This window comes from Saccopteryx leptura, chromosome 1 (assembly GCF_036850995.1).
Source record: "Saccopteryx leptura isolate mSacLep1 chromosome 1, mSacLep1_pri_phased_curated, whole genome shotgun sequence".
NCBI classification, from domain to species: domain Eukaryota; kingdom Metazoa; phylum Chordata; class Mammalia; order Chiroptera; family Emballonuridae; genus Saccopteryx; species Saccopteryx leptura.
Window position 1 is genome coordinate 26,077,162 of NC_089503.1, and position 13,013 is coordinate 26,090,174.

General features: G+C 38.2%; 1 protein-coding gene across 5 annotated transcripts in view; it reads right to left on the reverse strand.

Annotated features, from left to right (window-relative positions):
• The window catches only part of IFTAP (intraflagellar transport associated protein), a 59,368-nt gene that overhangs the window by 40,055 nt on the left and 6,300 nt on the right, over positions 1-13,013 (reverse strand). For 4 of the 5 annotated variants that reach the window (XM_066363355.1, XM_066363348.1, XM_066363325.1 and 1 more), the window contains exon 2: positions 3,214-3,369. In XM_066363355.1, the coding sequence (XP_066219452.1) occupies positions 3,214-3,346 (133 nt within the window). In that variant the 5' untranslated portion in view covers positions 3,347-3,369. Of the gene's footprint in view, positions 1-3,213; positions 3,370-10,570; positions 10,605-13,013 lie in introns of those variants that run through there. The other variant, XM_066363340.1, reaches the window with a different exon arrangement.

The window sequence follows — 13,013 nt, forward strand, 5'->3', positions numbered from 1 at the left end:
TTCCCCCTTACATGGATATTCTAGAAAGACCCATAAGTAAGTTAATCATATTCACAAAGAAATTGAAATACCTAAGACTGAAACCTAGCATCTTATCTTGAGCCACAATGTCAACAATATAATAATGTCCTCACCTACAATGAATAAAACCAAAATCTGCATTTTGATTTTCTAATGTAAGTCTTACAACTTGGTCTTACACTCTTGAACTGAAGACACTATTGAGATTTCAATTATAATTGTCTCTTTAAAAATTAATAATTAATATGGTTCTCTAAATATTTTGCTAGAACATTCTATTTATATCAAATATGTACCATGCTTTAAAAAACCAGAGCTTCTCTAAAAAAAGATAACTGAAAAATATGATCAACATAAATGTACTGTAGTGAGAGTTATGCTATAATATTAACGGTGTCCTACTGTTTTCCAAGGGTCTGAAGCAGTAATGTGAATATCTTTCAATAAAGTTACAGTTTAATTTTTTCCAGGAAAATATTTTTAATAGGATTGCTGACCCTTTTAACACTCTAAGAATGAAAATGAATCCCATAAGCACGCTGGCGTGAAACTATTATAAAATTAAATAGAACAGTCAATCAGTGGAAATGGGATTAGACTTGAGAAACTAGGCTTACTGAAGAAATGTACACAAGTAGGCATGGTGATAACCACTTTAACAGAGAAAAGATTCCACTACGTCACAGCAAAACAACAAACACACTGAGACAAATGAAGGACTGAAAGGAAAGGGAAAATTTGAAGGAAGAACTTTCACGTTTTCCTTAAAACAGAACCAACCATACTCACTTTGATCAATTCTGCTATCACTCAACTCTTAGGCCTGCCCCTCAGTCCTGTTTGGATGCCTCAGGGAAAAGGACACTTACTGAGTTAAGACACATTTTTGCACTCACAACTCTTTGTGCTTTAAGAAGAATTTTTTCAGGTCATTAGTTTATAATGTGAACTGGTGCCTACGGGTATTTTGAAAGGGAAAAAAAAAAAAAACACTAGCATGCTTGGAGATGCAGTTTATGTGATTTGCATCATCATTTATTTCAGCTCAATTTGGGGCCCAAAACTAAACTTAAAATGAGGTTCCCACATGTGCAGCCGTTACTGTTTCAGCGCACAATGATCATACAGAAATCTGAAAAGAAAACAGACCCTCTTATCGCAAAAACAAAAACATTATAACCTTAAAATATCCAAATCCTTGCGAGTTCTTCCCCTTCCATAGTACAAAAATAAAGTCAGCTTTACAAATAATTTCCAAAATAACTTGAATTATCAAAATGTTACTAGCATCCCAAAATACATGAATTCTGCCAGTTTTACCCTTGTTTCTACACACTCCCTCCCACCCACCAGCCAGAGCATACTGGTATGTTTGAGTCCAGTAAATATGGAACTAAGTCATTAGCCTCAGAGCAAGCAAGCAAGTTCCTAAACCCAAGTTCACTAAGGCTAAGGTGATTTGGCCACTATCATGATGAATTGAATCCACATATCATGCCAAAATAGACCAAAGATTTCCTAAATTCTCCGTTTACCATAAGTATAAACAAAACCACAGCACATAACCAAAACAGATATGGATATTCCAACTATTTCGCACAACAAAAGAAGCAGGTTAGAAGCACTTTGCCTTTCTTCATGATAACTACCTTTCTTTTACATTGTTAAGGACACATGAATCATGACTTAAAATCATGAAGTCAATATCTTGAGAGTGTGTCATGACCTCAAAGATTATGAAACTCTCTGTTCTAAATCTTGAGTACATATTAGAATCACCAGAGGAACTTTTACAAACTACTGATTCCGGGGCCCCAGCTAAGATTTAGAGCAGGGGTCCCCAAACTACGGCCCGCGGGCCCTATGCGGCCCGCTGAGGCCATTTATCCGGCCCCCACCGCACTTCCGGAAGGGGCACCTCTTTCATTGGTGGTCAGTGAGAGGAGCATAGTTCCCATTGAAATACTGGTCAGTTTGTTGATTTAAATTTACTTGTTCTTTATTTAAAATATTGTATTTGTTCCCGTTCTGTTTTTTTTACTTTAAAATAAGATATGTGCAGTGTGCATAGGGATTTGTTCATAGTTTTCTTTATAGTCTGGCCCTCCAACAGTCTGAGGGACAGTGAACTGGCCCCCTGTGTAAAAAGTTTGGGGGCCCCTGATTTAGAGGGAACCCTAGTATCAGTATGCTCTAACAGCGGTTCCTCTGGTGAGAACCAACAGTCTCGCAAATGTGAATCACTGACCCAGAAGAGACCAAGGTGGAGATCAACTCAATGGCTACCGGAAGCAGAATTTACAACGTAGAGTACAAATTCAAAATGCCTATGGGAACCACTTAAGTCAGTATGGTCCCCAACCTTTTTTGGGCCATGGACCGGTTTAATGTCAGAAAATATTTTCACGGACTGGCCTTTAGGGTGGGACGGATAAATGTATCACGTGCCCGAGACAAGCATCAAGAGGGAGTCTTAGATGGATGTAACAGAGGGAATCTGGTCATTTTTAAAAAATAAAACATCGTTCAGACTTAAATATAAATAAAACGGAAATAATGTAAGTTATTTATTCTTTCTCTGCGGACCGGTACCAGTCCGCGGCCCAGGGGTTGGGGACCACTGACTTAAGTGAATGAAGCAGGCAATGTACCCAACACATTTTTAGATTGTGGAGTGCCAGAGAGTAGATCAAAACCAGGGAGCTCACAGGGAAGGGCCCCTGAGCTCCAGCTGATATTGCCATCAGGGAAATAACAGGTACTATATCTTCTCAGTCCGAAAAAACACAGATCAAGGTTTGTACGTAAATTTTCCCGACTTTTACATGTTGATTCAATTAAAAAAAATAGTGTAGGTGGGAAACAAAACATAATAAAACACAAAACACAGGTTTGGCCTTTAGGTTTTATAGCATGTCTTCAAACATAAAAGGAAGGGATTATACTGACTGATGTCTCAGGTCCTTTTTCGTTCTCAAATTCAATAGTTCTGACTCCATGATACAACCCTTGCTCGCATTAAAATGTTGGTATTTACACATATCAGCTGTGAATGCCCTGGTAGAAACTGCCTGATCAAAGGAATGAAATGAACAAATGCTCATTAAATAGTCTTTCTGAAAAAGGCAGCAAAGACATAAAATTATAATGAAATTCTTTATCTCTACTGCTGTAGACAGTTTACCATTTTACCTTTTGAAAGATAAGTAAAAGTGCTCAGAAATTCTTCATATGTTTGCTCATGACTATTAACAAACTTATCCAAGATGTCTTCAATTGTTTGATCTTCCTCCATGATGTCCAATTCTGATATTTGAGCAGGCATTTCTATTCACGAGGCGTCTCTACCTATGAAACAAAGAAAAACATGCGCTCAAGAGAGTCGTGCACAGCCAGCCTCTCTGAAAAGACTCTAAAAGGTCTATTAAAGAATTCCAAGGCCCCAAAGGACAGATCAAAACAGGGACTACGGCAAAAGCTCCAGTTCAAGAGACCAGAGTCTATTCCTCACTTGGCTTCTGAATTGCTACCACAATTTTATTTTTGCTTAAGTGTCCTCCTCATTTCCATCTTCTTAACTCACGTGTCTTCTCATCTTTGTATCCCAAGTGTTTTAACAGCTCATGAAAGGGCATAGAGCTGGCACTCATTCCAAAATTACAGATGTCCCCGATATACGATTGTTTGACATAGGATTTTTCAACTTTACCAATGGTGTAAAAGCAATATGCTTTCAGTAGAAACCATACATCGAATTTTGAATTCTGGTCTTTGCCTGGGCTAACGATGTACAGTATCTCTCTCGTGATGCTGAGTAGTGACAAGAGGCTGCAGCTCTGGGTCAGCCAGGGGATCACAAGGGTAAACAAATGATACTCTACAGTAGAGTGTTAAATGCATTTTCAACTTACAATGGGTTTATCTGGTTGTAACCCTATGGTAAGTCAAGGAGCATCTGTTCTCACTTGAGCAGGTAAGATAGTCCAATATTGTGAGAAACTGGCAAAACACTCATATAAACTTGCCTAGTTACTTCACCCTGTGCCTTACCTGACGTGGCTTCAAGTCCTTTCACCTTCTCTGTCAATCTACCTGGAAAAGGTTCCCAGTGCCCACTTCCTTTAAAACAGGAAAGGAAAGGAAGACAAGATTCCAGGTATGGATGCAGTGAGAAATGATTAACTTCCCCATTCTAAATATCGCACTCATGCTATATATAGCTAACGATTACATTCACAATGCTGGTGGCCCCTTCACTGTGCCAGTTCACTTAACACACGGCTAACTAAATGCCTGTCAGCCAAGACACAATGCCTCAATCCTGGCACAGTTTGAACTTTGTTTTTACTCACGATATTTCACCTTGTTAAATTCCATTCATTTTGTATGAAATGTCAGTCTTACATAGCTTTGAGAAAATTGCCTATCTACAGAAAGCAGAGAAGTAATTACTGCCTAAGTAGCAAGAGTGATTCGTGGAGGATAATAAAACCTAGGAGGGATTCTCCAATACTGTATAGCAGACAGAGAATGCACCAAGATTCTTATATTCTTCTAAAACAAGAGAAAAAATCTGTTATTTGTTATTAACTGTATGTATTTGGTATTTACCAAAAATCTCAGAAAAAATTTTTCATAAGATGATGTCCAACCCATCTGGTGGCAAGATCTGATCCGAACTAACATAAACGTATGTATGGCTTTTCCTCATTTCACTTGGTGTACCTATTCATATATTTCCCTGCAGAAATACTCACTGGCTTTCTTTTGAGACGCTTTCCCAGACCTCACCGGGGATTGTGTGTGTAGTATGCAGCATTTGCCCTGACTGCCGTTCTAACGGCACAAAATTCTGAATTCTGAAATACATCTGACCCGGACCCCAAGGGTTTTAAATAAGGAATTGTGAAGCTACATGTACCTTACAGGATCGCTATGAAGATTAAATGAATACACATGACACCGCAAGAAATGTGAGCCATGATGATCGTGCTGATGACAATGGACCAGTCTCCATATTCTGTCTTTTGCCTACACAAAGACCTGTTGTGACTGTCACTCCTCTGACCTTGAAGGTACTGCATTAACCTTCAGATAAATCAAGATAATCCCTCACGCATTATAGCCCTAGATACAACGTGACATTGTAGAGAGCAGGTGAATATAAAATGTTTAGTTTTGTATCAGCTTAAAATGAAAGAAATTGTTTCAAACTATTTGTACCCATTAATTAGATATAGGAAAAAGCATTACTTAAGGTTTATGCAAATTTACCTGTAACACTGCCAAGCTTCAGCAATCCAAAGTTTAATCAATTATGCTTGAAGTTGCTAGATAAAAAATGATAAATTCAAAGCTGGCTATTACTTCGCTATCAGTAGGACATGTACTTAATTCCAAGAATGCCAATATCAATCTGATTTTCTAGAATTAGATCCCAACAAAATTCAAACACTGTATTTTATCAAGCTCTTCCTCAAACCATCTCGAGTAATCTATTTCTGTGGGCAAATACCACATAGAAGCAGTCACCTGTGTTTTATATCACTGCAAATATCTCCTTTAAGAGTGATAATAGAAATTCCATTAAACTTCCTTCCCAATTCTCAAATCAGAATATTTTGAGTATTTAACACATGTCAGCTTTACTAAAGGCAAATAATTAACAGACTGTGCACAATACAAATTCAAAAGCCTTCAAGACCTTTAATTTTATTCATGTGGTTATCACAATACAGCGAAGGTTACAATTTCATTGACTTTTTTAAAACTTTTGAAATCCAGTTTCACAAACTGTCATTACTTGAAGCATTTAACAAATACCCACCTTCAAAATTAAAAACTTTTCCTGTCTATAAAAATACAAATAACCTAATGTTAAAAGTCCCCAGGGACTGACAGAGCAGATAATCGTTTACCAGACAGTCAAGTGGTTTATGCAAATCCTGGTGGTTTTCTAAAAGGAAGCAATGCTTTTTCAGTTACTATTCACATGTTGTTTGTGTTTTTATCAGAAGATATTTTTTCTAAAAGTAAAAGAGAGCGAGGGAGTCTTGCCTGGATAACAAGATTCTTTGTTTTGGTTTGTTTTCTATGTTTTTTAGGCTTAAGAGCTCCACATGAAAGACCCAGAACATATTGTGATGATAAGTAAATGTGTATAAATATCTACTAGTAAAAAAAAGTAACACTTTCACAAACATTCACAGCCTCCAGTAGGGAACACGGGGAGGATACACAGCTCTGCTTGGATACTAAACTTACCACAGAAACTGGAGGCTTGGTTAGGAATGGGGTTCTCTTCTTATTGAGCCCCTGAGAGATAGCCAGGGAATCATAGAACCTTCCTGGAACCCTATTTTCTACAATCACGCAAGCCAGTTAGTGTTGTGTGCTCTCTGGAAGGATATTATCATGAAATATGGTATGTGGAGTTAGCATTATTGATTTAGAACATCTTTGATATTTATCTTCAGATCCTTGTTTGATGCAACTTACCTAAACAAACCATAACTTTCACAGACAAGAGTGGTAAACAAGAAACAAGATGCCGTGAGCTGGTCTCCTCTCAACGTGCACAACCTGCTTTTTAACAGCACAGAGAGTTGCACACCCATAAACTGTTTGTTTGTTTTTTAAATACTGGGAGGCTGCCCTAGCCGGTTAGCTCAGTGGTAGAGCATCAGCCCGGCGTGTGGAAGTCCCAGGTTTGATTCCCGGCCCGGGCACACAGGAGAAGCATCTGCTTCTCCACCCTGGCCCCTGTCTTTTTTCTCTATCTCTCTCTTCCCCTCCCGCAGCCAAGTCTCCACTGGAGCAAAGTTGGCCCAAGGAACTGAGGATGGCTCCATGGCCTCTGCCTCTAGAGCTAAAGATGAGCTCGGTTGCTGAGCAACAAAGCCACACCCCAGGTGGGTAGAGCATTGGCCCCTAGTGGGCATACCAGGTGAATTCCAGTAGGGCACATGCGGGAGTCAGTCTCTCTGCCTCCCTGCTTCTCACTTCAGAAAAAAAAATACTGGGAGGCTTACCAACGATAGTTAAAAAATAATAAATAATATATTTTTAAAGAGTTGTACAAGGGCTATCAACACTCTCAAGTTTTCATAGTTCTGCTCAACAAAAACCTCTGCTGTGCCAAAAGGTAAGATTATTATCAAAATAATAGTCCTTGCCCAAGGAACTGAAACCATCAACCTTGATACCTCATAGGATGGGTCTCCTTTTATAGCTTGGAAAAATGGACAAATCTCAAAAGACCATGTTGCATGGTAAGCATACTGATTTATTTATACGATAGAAAAGACCCAGTGAACTGATTTCTCCTCTTTGACTTAGCTACACCTATTTTGCATCCTCTAATTTTTTTATGTCCTTTAGCTCATATCTTTTTAATATGAGAGAAAGAAGTTCAAGGACAGAAGTTGCCACAGATTCTCAGAGTTGAGAGAGAAACCTAAAAGTCACTAGTCTAACCGGGGCAAATGAATGGACGAATCTGAGAAACTTTAGATAGGGTTTTTGTCATCTAATGACTCTATTGATGAGGACTATTATGTGGCTCTAATATCATAAATAGTAATGACATGCTCTGATTTAAATTTTAAGGTTTATATGAAGTCAGAAGGAAATTGCAAAAAAGCAGCCATCTCCCCCTAGATAGGTATATCCATGCCTCTGACCGCATTCTGTACCCCATAATATTGCTGTCTCAGATATTTACCAACACAGACAAGATAACAAAAAAAAAAGATAAAAGCAATAAAGAGGAAGGCATAAATACAAGTCTTAAAAAAACAGAAAAGGATCTTAACTCCTTTACTGATTTTTTTTAAATACGGATGAGATAAAAACATACAATTCTAACATCAAAGAATACACTGCACTTCAAATTATTATAAGCTTCTCCCAACAAACCCATTCTAACACTTAAAAGGCATGAAGCTTTTCATTATCACCAAAAATATTGATAGCATAAGCATCTGTACTTTTACATAAATTCTCGGAAGCACACTGCAGTGAATATGAAAGGAAGCATTTAGAGAGAGGTGGCAGAGACTTGGTATGGCTGTTGACTACAGAGCTTCAGAGAAGAGAAGTTGTGCCTGACCAGGCAGCGGCGCAGTGGATAGAGCGTCGGACTGGGATGCAGAGGACCCAGGTTCAGGACCCCGAGGTTGCCAGCTTGAGTGCAGGCTCATCTGGTTTGAGCAAAAAGCCCACCAGCTTGAACCCAAGGTCGCTGGCTCCAGCAAGGGGTTACTCGGTCTGCTGAAGGCCCACGGTCAAGGCACATATGAGAAAGCAATCAATGAACAACTAAGGTGTTGCAACATGCAATGAAAAACTAATGATTGATGCTTCTCATCTCTCTCCTTTCCCTGTCTGTCTGTCCCTGTCTATCCCTCTCTCTGACTCACTCTCTGTCTCTGTAAAAAAAAAAAAAAAAAAAAAAAGGAAGAGAGAAGTTGTGTCCTCCATGCAGAGGTTTCAGTGGGAGGCATGTCTTAGCTATATATTTTTCCTTGACAAAATCTCATCTCAAGGAAAAGAGAAGTCAATCATTCTAAAAACTGCATGTAATAAAAAAAAAATGTGGACTCAGTAGATGCTTATCATTAACATAGATATTATGAAGTTTACCTTAACAGAAACAGATTTAGTTCCTCGCCTAAAAAGGATTATAATCTACCGGTATATATTTAATACAGGACTCCATTTTCGTAACTGGAATGAACCCTGATGACCTGTTTCGTGATAAGCAACATGGAGTAGAATAAAAGCATTTCAGACTAAAGAATGTGCTAGGAATAAGAACAATAACAACATATCAAGCCTGACCAAATGGTGGCGCAGTGGATAGAGCGTCAGACTCGGATGCTGAGGACCCAGGTTCGAGACCCCAAGGTCACCAGCTTGAGCGTGGGCTCATCTGGCTTGAGCAAAGCTCACCAGTTTGGACCCAAGGTCACTGGCTCGAGCAAGGGGTTACTCGGTCTGCTGAAGCCCCACAGTCAAGGCACATATGAGAAAGCAATCAATGAACAACTAAGGTGTCACAACAAAAAACTGATGATTGATGCTTCTCATCTCTCTCCATTCCTGTCTGTCTGTCCCTATCTATCACTCTCACTGACTTTCTCTCTGTCTCTATAAAAACAAAAACAAAAAAAAATATCAAGGCAAAACTAGATTTTATAAAGGGAGCAGGAAAAATATACAATCTTCAGAACACAGGACTAGGCACAGAGTTCTCAGACTGGACACCAAAAGCATGATCCATAAGAGGAAAAACTGATCAATCAAATATCAGCAAAAATTAAAAACTTTGCTCTGTGAAAGATCCTGTTAAGATGAAGAGAAAAAATATAGACCAGGAGAAAATATTTATAAAGCACATATCCAATAAAGGACTAGTATATAGAATATATAAAGAACTCTCAAAAGTCAACATTAAAGAAAAATCCAATTTGAAAAGGATAAAAGACATATATAGACATTTCACCAAAGAGGATATATAAGTGGCAAATAATCTCATGAAGATATATTCAATATCATAAACCATTAGAGAAATGTAAATTAGACTACAGTGTGATACTTATTAGAAATGACTAAAATGAAAAATTGTGATAACACCAAATGCCGGTAAGGATGCAGAAAAACTGGGTAACTCATACATTGATGATGGCAATACAATATGATTCAGCCACTGTGAAAAACAATCTGGCAGTTCCCTGCAAAACTAAGAACGCACTAACAAGTGCACTCTTTGCATTTATCCCAGAGAAATACTTATTCCTGTGCAAGAACCTGTATATGCATGTTCAGAGCAGCTATATTTGTAATAGTCAAAACAGGAAACTATCCAAATGTCCTTTAATGGGTAAATAGTTAAATTGTGGTACATCCCTACTATGTAATATTACACAGGAATAAAAAGGAACAAACTATTGATTCATTCAATAACTTGGATGAATCTCAAAGAAATCATGTGGAGTGAAAAAAAAAGCCAATCTCAAAAAGCTATCTACATATTGTATGATTCCATTTATGTAACATTCAAGAAAGGACAGTTATAGAGATGAAGAAGAGATTAGTGGTTGCTGGGGTTATAACAGAGGGGAGGAGATAGATGTGAATATAAGTGGGCTAACATGTAGTAGAGTCTTGTAGTGGTGTTACAGCCGAGTGAGTATCTTGACTGTGTTGGTGATTATGCTACATATGTGATATAGCTGAACGTCTCACACATACAAAGGAGTATATATATAACCAGCGAAATCTGAATTGCTCTGTGGATTCAACCAATAACAACTTCTCAAGTTTTAATACTACAGTTACACAAGATGTTAACATTGCAAGAGGCTGGACCAAGGGTGCATGAAATCTCCCTATACATTTCTTTGCAACAAGATATGAATCTATCCTGTGAACCTATAACTATTTCAAAATTAAGTTTAAAAGGGGGGAAAGAGGCACAGAAGAAGGAGAGTAAGCCCATTGAAGCAAAAGAGATTTAGGAACAGAAAATCATCACTAAAAGTTTTACCAAGAATGTGGAGCTCAGGCATGTTGATTGCTTTCCCACCGCAGAGAGCTGGGGGGTGCGGTAACGCTAATCTTCACAATTACATGTTTAAGTAGAAACCTCCCTCTTGAAAAAGCTGCTTCCCTTTCCTGCTCATTCATCCAAGCTACTGTAATGAGGTTTCTTAAGGCTATCACTCATTAAGTCTTGCTGTTCATCAGCAGATTGTATAAAATCAATTTTATTTCACCAGAATATACTTTTCCTCCAAGCTGTTTAAGTCAATCCAGAAATATCTGCATTGGCTCACTGAGGCAGGTCAACTGAGTATTAGACTGTTTTCAATTACACAGTTATTCATTCCATTAAACAAAGAAGAATGAAAATAGTTAAGCAAACTTCCTCTCACTGCTCACTCCCTATTGTTAAAAAGAAAAACAAAACAAAACAAAAGAGATAACCTGTGGACAAGAAATCTGAAGGATATACCCATAAGACAAATTTCAGAAAATCCACTGATTTTGAAATCAGAAGGAATACCTTTTCACCACCATTTCGGTTTCTTGTATTTGCTCTCTTCAACCCCTAACAAAACTCCTACATCATTTGACCTCTAGACTAGCACATTTACTAAGGACAATGTCCTATACACATACATCAACCATATTCAGAACCAACCGATCTTCAGATCTGTGATCAGCTACATCAGTGAGTTATGTATGCTAACAGCGAGTGTTTCCATGAACATGCTTTCAAGGCTCATGACAAAGCTGAATATCCATAAGGCAGTAGCTGCTCGGTCGACTTTATAGATCTATAATCATGCAATAATATTTCAGTCATACTTATTAATTCATTATAACCCCACCTTCACATGGGATGCAATGTCCCATCAATGCTTACATTATCTGTTGTGCATAACAACTGTAACACAGAGTTTTATACAAAGAATTCAAGGTGTCCCCTCCTCTCCAGCCTCCTGAGCCTGCGGCCACCTGCACCGTGCACAGCACTTTGACAATACCAGAAAGCCTGTCTTAAAGCAAAAGCTGCACTTTAGTTAGAAGCAGGTGTAGACCAACGGAATTAAATCAACTCTGCTTGTAGGAATTCATTTCCAAGCGTTTCAAAATGCCAGATCTTGCAAATAAAATTGACCTTTCCATTTGACATTCTCTTAAAAGAAATGAGGTTTTAAAGATGTGTTTCCCAACTATTTTTTATTCTAAATTCCTATGAATGTGAAATTATAAATGGGATTTAAGAGGTAATACAGTGGTTCTTAGCTTCCAATTACTCTCAGCACTTTTATTTGCAATTTTGCCTAAATATGAATCACACACACACACACACACACACACACACAATTTCTTTTTACCAACAGTTACTATACTGAAAGGTAAAAATTAAAAACACAAATTCCTTCCTCTAAAAGTACAAGCTTTAAGTAAATTGTTAAATTAGTACAACATTGTAAAACACCTGTGAAATTTTCCTCATTTTTACCTTACAGCAAAGAGAGCTATTAATCTCTTTAAATTAAAAAAATGACAAGTCACTTGTCACGTTCTTCTCTTGACAATCCATCATACTAACTGTAGATTGCTTCTGTCTACAGATTTCCTTTTCCTTCCTCTTTTCTCCTCTTTGCCAGTTTCTGTTGTGGCTCCTATGCTGAGGAATTCACCCAACAGGCCAAGCATCTCCCTCTCTTATGCCACCCATATTATTTCCTTAAATATCCAGCCACCGATTATAAAATTTTAAATTGTTGCGCCTGTCCAAATGCTATCAAAACTTGCCACTGACCTCATTTCAAACACATTAATTTATTGAGCAGCAATGTAATTTAAGTCGTTTCTCCACTGATAAAATGGGGATGGAAATGCTCAAGAGGTGCGTGGGGCTTCCTAACAAACATGGTCATGAGTTCACAGAGGAGTGTTCTGCCCTGCGTCCCATCAACCCACCAGGTACCACACACCTATGAAGCATCAGTGAACAACTGAAGTGCCGCAACTACGAGTTGAAGCTTCTTATCTCTCTCCCTTCCTGTCTGTCTGTCTGTCTCTCTAAAATAAACAAATTAATTAAATTTAAAACTCCTGCTCTGTGAAAGATACTGTGAAGACAATGAGAAGCCACAGAGGGAGAGAAAATATTTGCAAGAGACACATCTCGTAAACGACTGTTATCTAAAATTTACAAAGAACTCTTAAAATTCAACAAGAATCAACTCTTAAAATTCAACCTAGTCAAAAAAATGGGTTGAAGACCTTGGCAGAGACACCCCCACAAAGAAGATACACAGACAACACATAGGCACTTGAAAGTATGTGCCGCATCATATGTCACCAGGAAGAGGCAAATTAAAACAATGAGATACCACTATACACCTATTTAAACGGCCAAAATCGGAACACTGACAACGCCGAATGCTGGCGGGGATGCGCAGCAACAGGGA